The sequence below is a fragment of the Sclerotinia sclerotiorum genome, genomic scaffold (genome assembly GCF_000146945.2).
Source record: "Sclerotinia sclerotiorum 1980 UF-70 scaffold_6 genomic scaffold, whole genome shotgun sequence".
NCBI lineage: Eukaryota > Fungi > Ascomycota > Leotiomycetes > Helotiales > Sclerotiniaceae > Sclerotinia > Sclerotinia sclerotiorum.
In genome coordinates, this window is record NW_001820830.1 from 172,808 (window position 1) to 189,038 (window position 16,231).

The 16,231-nt window shown below is 38.7% G+C and overlaps 5 protein-coding genes across 5 annotated transcripts; 1 reads left to right on the plus strand and 4 right to left on the minus strand.

Moving 5' to 3' along the window:
• Window positions 1-1,437: 1,437 nt before the first annotated feature.
• SS1G_04894 (hypothetical protein) lies at window positions 1,438-2,593 on the minus strand (the record flags this gene model as incomplete). The annotated part of the gene is made up of 4 exons (XM_001593417.1): window positions 1,438-2,225; window positions 2,273-2,327; window positions 2,391-2,484; window positions 2,538-2,593. The coding sequence occupies 4 exons, from the start codon at window positions 2,591-2,593 to the stop codon at window positions 1,438-1,440; spliced, it is 993 nt and encodes a 330-aa protein (XP_001593467.1).
• A 570-nt stretch (window positions 2,594-3,163) lies between these two features.
• Window positions 3,164-4,759, minus strand: SS1G_04895 (hypothetical protein; the record flags this gene model as incomplete). The annotated part of the gene is made up of 3 exons (XM_001593418.1): window positions 3,164-3,884; window positions 3,937-4,255; window positions 4,303-4,759. 3 exons carry the CDS (start codon window positions 4,757-4,759, stop codon window positions 3,164-3,166), a joined length of 1,497 nt encoding a protein of 498 aa, XP_001593468.1.
• A 2,053-nt stretch (window positions 4,760-6,812) lies between these two features.
• On the plus strand, window positions 6,813-7,674 carry SS1G_04896 (hypothetical protein; the record flags this gene model as incomplete). Its single annotated transcript, XM_001593419.1, has 2 exons — window positions 6,813-7,451; window positions 7,543-7,674. The coding sequence occupies 2 exons, from the start codon at window positions 6,813-6,815 to the stop codon at window positions 7,672-7,674; spliced, it is 771 nt and encodes a 256-aa protein (XP_001593469.1).
• A 1,600-nt stretch (window positions 7,675-9,274) lies between these two features.
• On the minus strand, window positions 9,275-9,628 carry SS1G_04897 (hypothetical protein; the record flags this gene model as incomplete). Its single annotated transcript, XM_001593420.1, has 1 exon — window positions 9,275-9,628. The coding sequence occupies one exon, from the start codon at window positions 9,626-9,628 to the stop codon at window positions 9,275-9,277; it is 354 nt and encodes a 117-aa protein (XP_001593470.1).
• A 2,096-nt stretch (window positions 9,629-11,724) lies between these two features.
• On the minus strand, window positions 11,725-14,209 carry SS1G_04898 (hypothetical protein; the record flags this gene model as incomplete). The annotated part of the gene is made up of 2 exons (XM_001593421.1): window positions 11,725-14,021; window positions 14,068-14,209. The coding sequence occupies 2 exons, from the start codon at window positions 14,207-14,209 to the stop codon at window positions 11,725-11,727; spliced, it is 2,439 nt and encodes an 812-aa protein (XP_001593471.1).
• Between the last annotated feature and the right edge of the window lie 2,022 nt (window positions 14,210-16,231).

The window sequence follows — 16,231 nt, forward strand, 5'->3', positions numbered from 1 at the left end:
CTGAGGACAGTCTTGACGTTTGAGAAGGGGGGTAGTGTGACGCCTCACACCTCCGGGTCACGTGGCATGCCCCGTTTGTATTTAATCATAGGAAAACTCTCTACTCTTGTTTTCCTTCTTCTTTTCTCCTTAGCTTAGTATTTTCTAATACAAGATACTTTACCCAGTATTCTTGAGTGTGACAATAATGGTAGATTCTGAAAATTTCGGATTTTTTGCACTTTAATTGGTTGAGATATCAATGATTGAAATTTCGATTTTCAATTTGTATAGAATTTATTGTTACGAGGTTTGCCCTCTAGGTCACGTGGAAGTGCTCTAGGCTCTCGAGGTGGTTTATAACTAGGCGTCAAGCAGGGACTTAAAGTAATGACAATAATGCAATTCGTAACTAATAGTAGAGTATACTAAATGATTGATCTTGAGCAGGAAGCTCTATAATAAAGAAATTCATATTGAATATATAGATCTTCATGCTCCTTGGATCACCTTGGATCACCAATGATCCTGAGTGATCCAGCATACTTATTTATATGCTCTGATGGTGTGTGTATATGAGTTCTTAGGGTGACCGAAATCTCATAGTAAATTGAGCGAATCGAAACCGATTTGCACATGGCCCAAGCTTACGAAAACAAGTCAGCTGTTACCATCATAACAATCACAACCAATTGGAGATCTAAAAGAGCTGGAAAATGGATCAAAAGGTAGATTCGAATCGCCTCGATTAGCAGATTTTATATCACATAACAAATTATCCATAAATACAATAGTTGAAAATTTATCGCATAAAACATGTTTTGGTAAAGGTCTGATACACATTATTTAAAAAACGGTCGACTAGACCCTCTGAAAGAATTCGCTTAAAATATTCAATCAAAAAATAGCATAAAACCCTGGAGGAAGGTCGATATGAAAACTAGACTAATGCATGATTCACTATATCTACTATATCTGTCGAGAGACAAAAAGAGCTTGGGGTAAATAAGTGCCGTGATTATGATCGTTATTATAGTCAATCTATCCATTTCAAGTTAATCAATCAATATTCGGACGAGCTCGAAGTAAAGAGATACTAGTGATTGGTGGTTGTCGTTGGGAGACTGTCCATCATTCCATATAGAGCGCTGAAGAGAAGAAGCTGCAGAGGATTGGCCATTCTAATCGTAAACTTGCTAGTTATTTAGTAATTTCCCTTCTTTGAATTTTGTATCTAGTGTTGTGGTGATGATGGTGGTGGATCTTTCGATGTATTTCTTGTTTGTAGTAAGTAAATATCGGGATTTTTTGGTGATGTAGAGGTACTCGAGGAGGTAGTTTGTATAGTGTTTATCTAGGGATTCTAGATACAATAAAAAAAGAGCTTCTGGTTAATCTACTCTACTCTACTTAACTCTACCCGCAACCAAATCCACAACCACAAAAAATCCCCTCACCTCACCCCTCCAAACCCCTCACCCTCAACCCCTCATCCACCCCCAAAAGCAACGTATAAACCGTCTCCGCAACCCTCATGTCAACCCCCAACTCCCTCCCCTTCTTCACGGGAAACCCCAAAATAACATCCAACTCCAGCCTCCTCCCAGCCAAAACATCAGTCAACATACTCGTCCCAATACTCGGCATTCTCAAAATCCTCTCCATCAACCTCTCGATCAAATCATCCTTAATACCTACTCCCATTTTCCTTCCTACTTCTATAATTTCCTGCATGAGCGCTCGTGTCATTTTCATCGCTTCCGGAGAGGAATTTAACCATTCGTGTGTATGTGTTCGTGTTAATGTGGTGAGACAATTCCAGGCACAGTTCCATGTAACTTTTTCCCAACGAGCGATTTGTAATCTTTCGGGGGAGAAAACTTCATGTGGTGTTTTTCCTGTGGTTAATAGATCGTCGAAGATTTTTAATTGTTGACTCGAGGTTGATTCTGGGATATTGTCATTTCTAAAGAGTCCCAGTTGGAGATTTTCGTTCTTGGTGTGATGGACTATTCCGAGGGTTTTTTGGATGGCTCCTGTCCAGGCTACGCAGGATATAATGCTATTTTGAGGATATAGTTTCTGAAAGATTTCTTCGTTTCCGACTCCGTTTTGTATTAGTACTATACTTGTTGAGGTGGAGATGATTGGAGATAGAGCTTTAGCTACGACTTCTTGATCGATGGCTTTGTTTGAGCAGACTATATAGTCATAGTGACCGGGAGCTTCTGAGGGTGTTTTGATAACTGTAGCTGTTAGAATATTCAACAGAACAAGATTACGTAAACCATACCATTGGCTGGGTAGAAAGTATTTTCCCCGTGATTCTCACTGATGAGTTTAAGACCCTTGGGTTTTGTCAGTTTTTATCCCACGGATTCTTTAACATGTTCAAGTTCAACTAAACATACATTCTCTCTCACAGCATCATAGTTTGATCTAGCTACAGCCGTCAATCGTACATTTGGACATCGACTAAGAATAAAAGCATAAACCGAGCCAATCCTAAATTTCGAACGAGTTAGCCTGAACTCCCACTTCTTTCTAGATGTACTCACGCTCCAAGTCCATAAAATAGGACATTTATAGTCTCCTCACTATCAGTTGAAGCCATAGCCACACTTGTACTCTTGATCGAATAATAGGTAACTGATTATCCGCACTCTTTGAATCTGTAAGACGTAGTAAATGATGTACTTGAGTAATCATATAATCCCTGATAAGAGCATGCATGTCTTTAGAATCGTCACGTGGACGTCCGATGGCGGAGTAATCTCCTGGCATTATGTTTCTCCGGCATCAGTAAGAGTACAATATGAGTATACTGACTATGAATCATAATAAAAGCACTATTTATATGAGATCGAAGCAACACCATAGTTAATTCTATTGATCTTATCATTTTACAAATACTCCGAAGATGTGATGATAGGTTTTGGAGGCTTAATGGTTAAGCGGGGCACTAACGAGAACCTGATACTCCTCCGATATCCCTACCTGAGCACGAAACCTATTAGCTACTGAAAGGTACCCTGCCTTTATTATTCTATCTGCCCAAGAGTAACTTATGGAACACACCATTGCAAGAATCAACATCAGGTGGATGCCAATAAGTGAAATAAACCCCAAAGCTACAGGTTAATAGTTATTCTATATTGAAACAAATAAATCTATCCAAAATTCATTATACAGATTCAATATATCTTCTAACTTCCCAATCTGTAACAGCCTCATCCCATAACCTAATTTCATGTTCCCTAGTCCCACCATAATGTTCCACAAATTCATCTCCAAATACCTCTCTCGCAATACTATCCTTCTCCATAAATTTTTCTGTAGCTTCTCGTAAATTCTTCGCTAATCTTACCCCTGGATCCGCTTTTCCTCCTACATCTTGACCTTTTCCTAAAGGTGGTTGTTGAATTTCCAATTTCTTTTCTACTCCCCTCCATCCTAATGCTAAGATGGCTGCTAGCACGTAGAATGGATTTGTGTCTGCACCTGGTACTCTAATTTCGAAACGTGTGGCGCCTGGTTTAGAGGTTGGAGGTGCAATCAAGCGAACAGAAGCTGCACGATGTTCAAGACCCCATGATACTGTTACGGGAGCCCAAAAGTTCTCTACCAAACGTTTGTAAGAGTTGACGTTTGGTGCAAGTAGTGGCATAACATATGGAAGCCCTTCCAATATTCCAGCAAGGAAATGACGGCCCATATCTGACAGGTTCTCAATATCTTTCCATTTTGCTTCGGTGTCTTTGGTTTCTCGGAAAAAGAGATTCTTGCCATCTTTATCGACAATTGAAACGTGCATGTGTCCGCTATTTCCTGGTAAACCTTGTCGTGGTTTTGCCATAAAAGATGGAGTAATACCATATTTTGTTGCTACTGATTTTACAACATATCTGCAAGAATTAGTGTTTTGTCCCCATCATGATAGCAGGACCTCAAACTCACTTGAACAAGCTTGCTTTATCTGCCATTTGTTGAATTTCTCCAAATGCCAAAGCAGCCTCAAAAACACCAGGTCCACTCTCTGTGTGCCATCCTTCTATTCCACAGTTGAATTGTTCGCATGCATCATATATGCCATAATAATATTCTTGGTTATGAACTGGCCTAGTTAAACTATATCCGAACATTCCTTCGGTCAAGGAAGGTAATGAATCGACTGGGTTTTCTCGTAGAAAGGTTGCTGTAGAAGAGGTATTTCGTTCCGAAATTGGTGCGTGAGGATTGCTCGCCGGTGCCTTAAATTGAAAGAATTCGTACTCAGCTATATATGGTTAGTGGTAGCCAATATGCGACGTAGAATTACCATACCTCCAGCCATTGCACCTAATCCATTGGCCTGTAACTTTTCCACTGCCGTCTTCAACAGTCCTCTCGGACACGCAGACACCGGATTTCCCGTATCTGGATCATAAAAGCTAACCAAAAAAAAAGGCACATTATCTTCCCATGGTATCCTTCTGAAGCTAGTCAAATCTGGAATCGCAATAATATCATGATAACCATTCTCAGCATTACTAATTTTCAATTCTTTGAAATAAGTCTGATCATGCATATCCCAACCAAAAATGACCGAACAGAATCCAAACCCTTCCTTTGCGATCCCCAGGAACTTCTTTTTGGAGACAAGCTTTCCTCGTAATATGCCATCAACATCAATACCGGCCAGCTTTACTTTTGTATCATTTTCGAGAAGTGCGATAAGGTTATCGGCGGTTTTTTCATCCCATTGCTTGTGTGAAGCTATCCAATCTGGTGTATCTGGCATTTTTGCGTCTAGAGGAAAGAAGAATTTGAGGATGGAAGAGTAATTGTTAAGCTTGGATATCTGAAAACAATTGACAGAATGAATTGTATGGATATCGGAGATCTGGCTTCTTGATTGAGAGGCAGGTTAACTAATCGTGGAGCCTTCGAGAGGGTGATAAGACTAATAATAATATGGAGTGAAGCAAGGAGGGTTTCTTGGACTTTGCGATAAGAATTTTTGCGATAAAGCGAGGGGCTTAAATCGATGCTGCTTTTAATTTAGGGCTACTTATCACAGTCTGACCCTTGATTGGCCTTGAATTTGCTCTGTGATACGTCAGAGGAGTGTTCTGATTGGTGGATGACTCTGCTGTAATTAAAATGGCAAGAGATATGACTGAAATGATTGACATGCAGCTATCTAGCGATTAACCTTACAGCTAGCAAACATAAGGTTACGAGAATAGAATGGGTAGATGAACAGTATGTACGGAGTATAAGCTTTCCCGAAATGCTACACAAACATTCGTGTAAACATGGTGATGACAACATTACCTACCCAGACACTCGATAACATATTGATTGACGTTTGTCTTCTCCAACCCCCATTCACGCCCGCAATACCGCCAACCCCAATACTGTCTGTCATCGTCTAACCATGGCCATCTGACCTGACCATCTGCCATGATGACAAAGTTGTAGTCCACTTTGACCCCGCGATAAGATAATATTTCTAAGATTTACTCTGATGTTTTAGTCGGGTAACAGATGTCAATGCAATCAATACCTACTTATGAACCATTTCCAAATCAGCATTTGGTTGGATAATGTGATACTATGATAATATAATAAACTTCACTTTGACCTCTTAGCTATTATCTTTTTATACTGGTTTACATAATCAACCACTAAAAAGTCATCCCATATTCCAATCTACAGAGTACATACTACATACACTCATCTCTCAAAGCTGGGATACCAATGTAACTCAATATTATCAAATCCCGAGATCATCTCAAATTTCCTCTTTCAGTCATGAAACCCCGCCATTCCTTAGGTAGAATCTAACCGTCCAACAGGTTCATCCTATTTCCTTTCCCTATCTCTCTGTTATTATCCAAAAAGCAGCGGTGAGTTTCATAAGATGATAACACATGTAGAATCTGAATCGTGTTTCTTCATCATTCTTCAAATGGTTTTTCTTCGGAAACGATAACATACATCCCATCCCAGTGATCCCACCGAGAACGGACCAACTTGGTATTTCATACCAGTGACACATCAGCATCCACATTCTCTGTCTTTTTATGAATTGTCATCACAAATAAGAATTACTTTTTATTTCTGATCATTTCGAGTTATTTCTATGTGGATAAGTAGTTGAAAATAACTTTATTACAACTCTTCATATTCTTCATTTTTCTCTCTCACCATACAGTATACCAATCAATATCCTAATCAAGAACAAAGGGTGAGTTTCTTTTTTCATTGTGAGGAATCGTTGTCATGTTCCGTACAAGAACATCAAAACATCAAACGCAACGAGGAGCTCATTACTGACAATATCTTCATTCAGAACACAGTATTCAACCCATAATTCTCTTTTCAACATAATTCAATATGAACGGCAACGGAGAGAAGGTTCACACCATCAACAGCTTCCAAATGGGAAGACTGCATGGTAAGAATGCTATTGTTACTGGTGCTGCTGGGTAAGTCTTGACTTTCTTTGCCCTATGATATGGGATTTTCATTGTCACTCGAAATCTACGAGTTTCGAAGACTCAGGAAGATAGGTATCACACTTCGACTTCTCTCTATTCTAGAGTGAATTCCTTATCAAGAGTTCTTAGTGATGAATGGTGTTGAGCTGGCCATTCACGTGACCACTATCATTTTGTGGCGGATCGAGGCGACGACATCCAAGTGAATCCTGAAAGCATTTCATGGGCAATTTCATATTGCAAACACCTCTCTATTGGATAAGATAACCATTCACATGCTAACACATTACCAGAGGAATCGGTCTCGAAACCTGTATTCTCTTCGCCAAGGAGGGTGCCAATGTCCTCATGGCCGATATTTCGGCACCAGCTCTCGAGAAAGCAGCTGCAAAACTCAAGCAATTAGTTCCATCAGCCCACAAAGTCGAAGTTCAAGTTTGTGACGTCTCAAAAGAATCTGATATCGAAAAGACCGTTGCTCATCTTGAATCTTGGGGTGGTATCGATATCATGTTCAACAATGCTGGAATTATGCATGCTGATGATGCCGATGCTATCGATACCCCTGAGAAGATTTGGGATTTGACTCAAGCTATTAACGTCAAGGGTGTTTGGTTCGGTTGTAAACACGCTGTTATTTCCATGCGAAAGAACAAGAAGACACGTGGTTCTATCATCAACACCGCTTCCGTCGTTGCACTTGTTGGTTCTGCTACCCCTCAATTAGCATACACAGCTTCCAAGGGAGCAGTTTTGGCTTTGACCAGAGAATTGGCAATTGTTCACGCCAGAGAAGGAATCAGATTCAATGCATTGTGCCCAGCACCATTGAATACTCCATTGCTCCAAGATTGGTTAGGAGATGATCAACCAAAGAGACTCAGACGTGAGATTCATTTCCCAAGTGGAAGATTCGGAGAGGCTATTGAGCAGGCTCAAGCCGTTTTGTTCTTGGCTAGTGATGAGAGTAGCTTTGTTAACGGACAGGTATATTTCCCACATCTTTTTCCTCCCGACCCCTCCATATCCCATATCACTTCCCCGTATCCATGAAAAATCCATCTAACAATCTCAATAGGATTTCGTCGTCGACGGCGGCATGACAAAAGCCTACGTAACTCCCGAAGGTCCACCACTCGCCGCTCCATCCAACAACGCCCTCCTCAGCGAACAAGTCGATGCTATTCGCGGTACCGGTGTCCCTAAATAGATATATGATTTTTCTTGACCATTGATCTTTTTTCCTTCATTACTAGCTTAGATTTTAGCGTACAGTCGCGAGATTAGATTGCATCGCATCAATTAGATAAATATTATGCTAGAATGAAATATTCTTGAAAGTTACTTTTAAATTTGTGATTCGTTTGTATGTGATTTATATACTCGTATTACATGTTTCTTTAATACATTCTATACTTACAATGATTTACCAATTACGGCTAATTAAATCAATTTATTTAGACGATTCTTAAGATCATCAATTGTTCGAGTATATATGCTGAACAAATCTCCATCCCTATATCTTCCTTCCCGGTAATTAGCATTTATCTTTCAATATATAAGATACGATGACGTGGTTTAACACCGAGTGCACCACTTTTACCTCAATTTGCACTTTCCAACTCATATTATTCAACAATCATTAAATCAATCAATTAAAACTATTAAAAATCTAACAATCTAGGGTCTATTAAATTATTAGAACAGGTTCTTGAATTATGACCAGTCTTTCCACATTTGCTACAACACCTATTAGAAGATGCTTCCCTGTTAGAATTCCTTTCATTTTGATGTTTGTTGTGTTGAATCTGAATATCAATCTCTTGTTGAGATAATATATCTGCAGCTTCTTGTTCAATAAATACTCCTCTTTGGCGTAATTGAGTCTTTTTCGCATATCGACGTTTGCTTAATGCCTCATTTGTCTTCCGAAGTGTATAGTTTTCTGTACTTAAAAGTGTATTTTCATATGCCAATCTCTCTGTATCTTTAGCTAAAGCTAATACAGTTTCGAATATAAATGTAAGTGTTGGTACGAGAAGGATACGGAAGACGTAGCACCCACGGATTACGTAGGTCCTGTATGTCTAATTGTATTCTGTCTAAAGAGCTAGCTACATATTGAAAGTAGTAAGTCTTATATAGACTTACTAAAAGAGCTAGTCTCTTTCGCGTTCGCTTAGTTCTTTATTACAGTAGTAATTGAATTGAAGTCATTCACTTCGTTCACACAGTAAGGGAGCTTGATTGACAACGAACCATTCGAGATTTCACTAAAGTTGATTGAGAAAGAGCTTCAATTGGATTGTGGGGAGTTTGAGAGATCCAAAGGTTTAAATCGAAAGGGGTGGAGTAGGTATATGAATTCGAATATCTAATTTTGAGAGTATAGCTTGAGGGTCAAATGGTGTTAGACCTGTTCCTCGAAAGCCAGCTTTCATATTCTGAGAGGTGATTGATTGTTGATATACAACTTTGAAAGCTATAAAGAATTCAACCTTAGTGATATGATTGATATGTGCCTTGATAAACTCCTCAATTTGAGAACTATATAAACGTTTAAGTACATCAAAACATCCAATATCAAGTGGTTGAATTAAATGATTTAAATGTGATGGTAACTTTATGTATATAATATCATTTGCTTTACAATATAATTGAAAAGTTATTGATTCATGACTTTCGTATCCATTTAGTATTAATATTCGATATTTGCCCTTTCTTCGATGAATAGTATGTTTATTGAAATGCTTTAATCATTTTAATTCTATCTCATTATTCGTTTATTTATTAGAAATAGATTTAATAGCTTAATCCGCAGGAAAATTGGTTTCGGTATACCAATTGGAAAGATGAGTTTGTCCTTGAACTACCAGAAATGGAGGTATAGTTTCACTCTCTTTATTGCTATATATAATTGCTGTGGCCCACTCTCGATTGCCTGATTGTATTGTCTTGCTTCTGCTATTTCGTTCAGTACTAGTTACAATCATTCCAAGGCATATTATACCCATTATAAAGCTGGTTTCGTCGAAATTGTAGAAATCGCAATCTTGAATACCATATTTCGCCTGTATATTCGATACCAATCGAAACCACTCTTCAATAAACTTGGGATCTTCATAAAAAGCTCTTTGAAAATTATAAACACAATTAAAACGCATCTTTAGTTCTATACAACGCTTTACGAATCGATAAGCCCAAAGCTTTCCGACCTTCTTCCCCCCCCACGATTCAAGAATATAATTCGCTATCTCTTCTACATTATTTAATTTAGATACAAACCCTCTCTTATCTATATCAATTATATACTAAATAAATACCTCCTCTTCTAAATTGGTCATTTTGTAATTATTTGCTCGAATTTCTATATAAAGGGCTAAACTATTCATTCTATGAAGAAATATTGTATACATTATATTATATAGCTTAGCAGCCTTTCGAATATTTATTTTTTTATCTTTTTGAATAGCTTCGATAACTAAGAGTATTTGAGCTTCTTTTCTATTTGATTGTATAATAAATGATTGATAAATCGCGTGTTGAAGTTGGAAAGTGCAAATTGAGGTAAAAGTGGTGCACTCGGTGACATGGTGCACTCGGTGTTAAACCACATTATATAATTCTCCAGATTAACTTACTTATTAATCAGGATTCAGAAGTTATTACAATTTGTGACGGAAACTCCTGCTTTCCTCCCACCCTTATTATATAAGAAACCTCAGGTACATTAACCATGTCCACACATGATACGATTACTCGGGATTAGTATACGATTTAGGTGGCCTGAGGATCAGATCCGGACAAGTACTAGGTATCAATGGTTATCGGTAAAGTAAGATCATTGGAGGGCTAAATATGACTTCTTTTTGCCTAGCCATTGCGGCTAGGCCATTCATTTGTGTATATATAGAGTAGCTATCCCCATCTACAGGTGCTCTTCACTTATAGATTCTAAGTTAAATACAATTGCTGGTCTATAAACACCCTTTTGGTCACACAATTAAATATTTTATAACCTTTACCAGCTGAATTAAACACTAATTTACAGAAAACTTCTCATAAATATTTAAATAATCTACAGAATTCAATCCTCATTGATTATTTAATTACAAACTTCTTTTTTTAAACTTTTAAATTCCTAGATAAATATAAAATCGGGACATTCAAAACTTCAAAATTATAATATAAAGAGTTTTTTTAGTTTTTTTTTTTTTTGAAATCTTTAAAACTATATACTAATTACTTATTATATTAAGTCTGTATATAATAGTATTTATTTATTTAAAGTTCAAGGTTCTCGAGTGTTGCTGTATGAGTATTCTTATAGATGAAAATAAGCGAGTGTTGAGTTGTCTGGTTTGGCATTCTTGTAGAATATTACTTACCTAGATTTTACTTCTAGATCCAGATTATCTTATTTTAGAAGTCTTAATCGTAGTCTTACGATTCTTTGGTGAGGATTAAGAGATTCAAATGGAGATGGGTTGTGATAGCGAAACTTTGAGGTTACCTTTCTGTTTGGGTTTTTCGAGTGGTTTTGTCGGAATGTGTTGATATTGTATGTTGGTTTAGGCCCAATTAGTCTTGAATATTTTTGTCGTATTAGTGATGTTGCTGTTGAATTATATTCATGAGTATATCTTCTACCTTAAGCTCTTTTTCGATAAAGGATAAAATATGTAAACTAGGTAGTTGTCTATATCTCTATTGAAAATAGTTTTGTAGTTATGGTATGGAGATCGCTTTGCTAAGTTTCTTTAAGTGAGAATATGGAGCTAGAAGGTTAAGGCTCCCTCTTGTCTTAAGCAATCCCATTGTGTATAACGTTATATGGGGCTAATATCTACTATCTTTTCATTTTCTCAATTGTATATCAATTCTCTCAACCATGCTATATCACATTTGTAAGACTAGGGATCGGATCCAACGTTGGATGCTTCTGATACATGAATTATACTCTCAGTATATTAAACTATAAAGGGAGTTAAGTTGTTAAACAAATGTGATAGTTAAGATATTTCGAAAGTTGAAATTATTATTAGTGGTCAGTTTTTATTTTGGACTTTACTCTCATTCCTCGAAACGGAGAGCATATGGATTTATATCGCACATTCAACATAATTCCAGCAAACATATATCAAAGTTATTGAGTTAATTATCATGAATCATTATTCGCTATTAAAATATTACCTATTCCCTACTCTGACACAGAAACTAGCCCCAAGAAAACATAGATCGCATCAGCCCAACCAACCCATCACAAAGGCGGCGCATTCGGATCCTCCAAACATTGATCCACCCTCATCAACTGCTTACCCGTTTTCTTCGCAATCTCAATAAACTGCGGCAAATAATCCACCGTCGTCTGATACAAGTAATGCATAACCACCAAATTCCCCCCCTTATTCACATCACTCTGGAAATTCGTAAGCTGATTTTCAGGCGTGTCACTGAGAGCCCACAACCAATCCTGTACATCAACGGACCATTCTACGAATTTTGAGCCTGGGATCAAGGCAGCGAGTCGTTGGCGAATACGTGCACCTTCCGTGCCGAAAGGAGGTCGGAAATACGTGGATGTGTGGCCGGAGAGGGTAGATGAGACGGCGGCTATGTCGTTGTTGAGTTCCCAGTCTATGGATGCGAGGCTCGGGAGTCCTTCCATTGGTGGATGTGTGTAGGAATGATATGCTACTTGGTGACCGAGATTTAACATGTTGGAATAGACGGTTGAGAGATTGGTGGATGGGTCGAGCAGGGCGGCACCAACGGTGAAAAATGTTACGTGGATACCTGCGGCTGCGACGGCGGAGACGACTTTTTGGGCAAGTTGTGGATCACCGTCATCGATTGCGAAAGCGAATGAGTTTGGACGTGTGCAAGAGAAGATTAGGGGTGCCGTGGGTAGTTTTGATGGGACTAGAAAATCTGATGGGACCGAATTGACGACTTCGATCTTTGAGATGACAGTATCATCAGATGTGTAGAAGCCCTTGAGTGCAAACCCAACACTTAGTTTGCGATCGATTTCAAAGTGGGAGATTGGAACGTAGAGGTCGGTCTTTGCTGAATTGGAGTATCTCGATGCTTCAACAGAATCCCACGTGAAAGGAAATGGATTTATATTTGGGTTACAAGTAGGATTGTGCTGTTGCAGAGATATGGTAAATGCGTTACTTCCGGTAAAAGCGATGTGGATGTAGCCCTTATCATTAGGAGTGAAGTCGAAGCATCCATTGGAGATTTGAGTGTACCAGGCAAGATCAGAATTGCCTTTAGTATTGATGGTAAGTTTGTTCCCCGATTGTTTATAGGTTGTTGTTTCATCACCTCCATGATAGAATCCGAGATTGTTAGAATCAGCATTACCAAAAGTATCGATGACATAAGCTGAAGGTCCAGTTGTTGCTGGAATGGTCGAAGATGGCTCAATGACTGGGACAGTACTAGGAACGGGGTAAGCGGTTCCTGTATTTCCACAGTATAAAGACATTGGACCAAGGGTAATCGGTTTGCTAATACCAGAAAATAGAAGTGAGATCAAATGATCGGTATCTAGACCTGGATATTTCGAGAAAGGAATGGTGTAGAATTTTTCAGTTCCATCAAAAGTCCATCCCAGATCTGCAGAGGAAACGTCAATGAGAGTCGGATTACTCGAATCGCATGTCTTCGAAGTTTGAATCTCAACTCCTAATGTTGTTCCCTTTGCAGCCTTGATAGTCAATCCAATTCCACCATATGTATTAGTTGCTTTCAAGCAACCAAACATGGTATACCAGTATGAAGACCCATCCGCACGAGGTGTCAAAGTAACATGATTATTAGCCACAATAACAGAAGTGCCAGTGTCTGCCCTCCCTGTTACCGGTGCCATGGTACCATCATCGGAAGATGGTTGTAACATGGCATTGTAAAACAAGAACGTTAGACGAGATTGAGATGCAAAATCATCAATCAGCAAGTTTGTGCAAGCACCTGCTGGAGCCGAGGCACTGACACTGCTGGTCAGAACTTTCGAAGTGACACTTGGTTTGACTGTGCTCAAAGTGGTAGCGGAGGTAGTTGGAGCAGAAACAACTGATGTTGAAGAGCTAGTGGTTACAACAGCACCTTTCGTAGACATCGTACTCGAAGATGAGGTCGTACTCGATGAACCTCCTGCACCATTTGCGCAAACCAAATTTGTTTGCCCAATCTCCCACGCACCGTTGGCACTAAAAGATTCCCATAAAATCCCCGAAATCGCGTTTAAGTTTGCTCCAGGGAAAGCACTTAATTGTACTGTGATAGTCTGAGTAGATCCAGTTATTCCTTTAATAGTTGTGTAATAACTTTTATACGCGGTCGCTGTACAAGAACTCAAAGTCTGCAGTTCGAGTGTGAATGAAGAGCCAGCAGGACCTTTAACCAGGAAATGTAATTGCATTATATTGATCTGTTGTTGCTTTCTCGCAATTGAAAGATGAGTATAAAAGTAACTGTTGGCCTTGCTGGTGAATGTGACTTTCTTGTTTGTGACATCGGCCTTCAAATTGGTGGTTGTTCCGTCGTCTTTTCGTGTTAGAATCTGTATGACAAAGTTGAAGTGGTTACTTACCACTTGTCCATTGACCCAAAGAATTAGTATTAGTCGAGAATTTTGCATAATTATCAATTAACAGATTACTTGAACAAGCAGATCTCACAACCCCAGCATAAGAGATCACTCCCCATACCACACTACCGACCGAGAACTTCATTGTTTTCTCTCAACAGTCCCGATAAATGGATATCTAGATATACTGACGAACGAAAAACGACCGATCTATTCGTAAAAGAAAGGACGTCAACAAGGATTGAACGTGTCAAGCTACTAATACTTAAGAAAGAAGAGCAAGAGCTGAAAGATAATGTGGTATTACATGAGGAAAATATGCAATTCTTAACATTATTTTCTAAACGGAGTTCTTCGCACGGTCATATGCCAAATCCGAAGCCATTCTTGGCTTTCATGCAATATATTTGCAGTGTGCAGAAGCTATGGCTCGGTCCTGGTGATCGTTCTATCGCCATCATCTGTGGGCATTTTGCATCGTAAATTAAGCTCCAAGTGACCCAAGACATTAAATGCAAATTAGAAAATCCCTCCACGAGCCAACACATCCCACTCCAACCAAATGGAGTCTGAACTTTGCAGGTACCGCATTCTTGGCATCTCGTATCGTGGCTTTCACCCCACATTATGTATGCTGATCTCTTCGGGTCTAAGACGCCACAGCGGATTGACCGCATAAGATTTAGATTCTCGCTTGAGACATGGGCGAATGAAGTGTAAGAAAAAGGGGGTTGCTCGGATGAATAGTAGGTTAAATTTAGCCTTACTTTATTTTCGTCTAAGTATCAGTGTTAACGGATGTACCGTTGTAATTTTGAAACATGATGGAAAACTCTTCGTCTAGAATTGTGGAAGGTCAGTGGGACATCTAAGATGCTTTAGTTACTCTCATTATTGCACCTATATATTCTCGTGAGTTGAATATCAAATACATTCTGAAACGCTAGTCGAAGAGAAGATTCGTTATAGTAAGAAAATTCTAACCTCAGAAATATCCGACACATTGATATATGAACAGAGCCAGCATCTTACTTGAATTAGAGTTGAATATTGGAGTCTGTCTGAGTTCTTAAAATGGTTTTCGGATTCATCTCATCTTCATTTATCTCATCTTCACCTTCATTCCTATCCTCATCGTCCATATCTTGATCCTCCACATTTCCAAATTCTCAGAGTCTCCCCCGGTGATTCTCTCTTCTATTTGTGCTACATATTATATGAAGCTTATCGTTTAGCCAATGTGTAAGTTCAAACCAATAAATCTACATCCTACACGAGTGACAGAACCATAATGATACCATCAGCACCCCCATCATCTCAAAAGCAACATCCCTTCTAGATAATCACTCATCTCCATATAACATTACCGATCAGTCTCAACTTTTGCTCCATTTTCCATTTCTTTTCTATTTTTTTCTTTCTTTTTCTTGAGCTATAATATAGCAAAATTCTCCATTCTTCCCTATTTCCCCCATATCCACAATCGGCAGTCTTTTCCTTGTCTCTGCAGCTTCTCTCTTTCCTTACACCTCCCACACCTATCACCGATTTGATCTCCTCCTAAATCCAGACATTAAACTTCGCAGACTTACTCTATAGATTATTTAATTTAACAATATCAACACCTCATAAAATACACACGACGTATAACCTTCAAAATTTAGAAAAAAGAAAGTTATTATCAAAAATTATTCATACACAGGTCAGTTTCTAGGTAAAATAGCTGGAGATCAGTCATTTCGACCAGCCCAATCTACTTTACGAACGTCTATGATTATCAATAACCAATCCCTATCCACAAGTAATCACACAACCCCAATCCTCGGAAATAAATCTCTTCTTCTTTCTAATAGAAATAAAGTAATATTTCACAGATGAAGTGATGCCATGAGTTGTAGCCGAGGTGTTGGGATTCGGGCTCGAGGCCGATCGTATATGGCTCTGCTTTCTAGTCTCGAAATGCGGATATGATGGCGAGATACTATATATCTGCTATTACCGTTGAGGTATAGAGGACAGCGGTGTGAAGGATGTATTAATGAGTATCAAAAATGTGGGATTATAATTAACGGTTGAAAGTTGTATGTTTTGGTTATTGAAAGAGGTCATCTACTGTGTAGGTATGGTAGACAAGCTAGTATATGCCCTGCATCACGGCTGGAAGTAT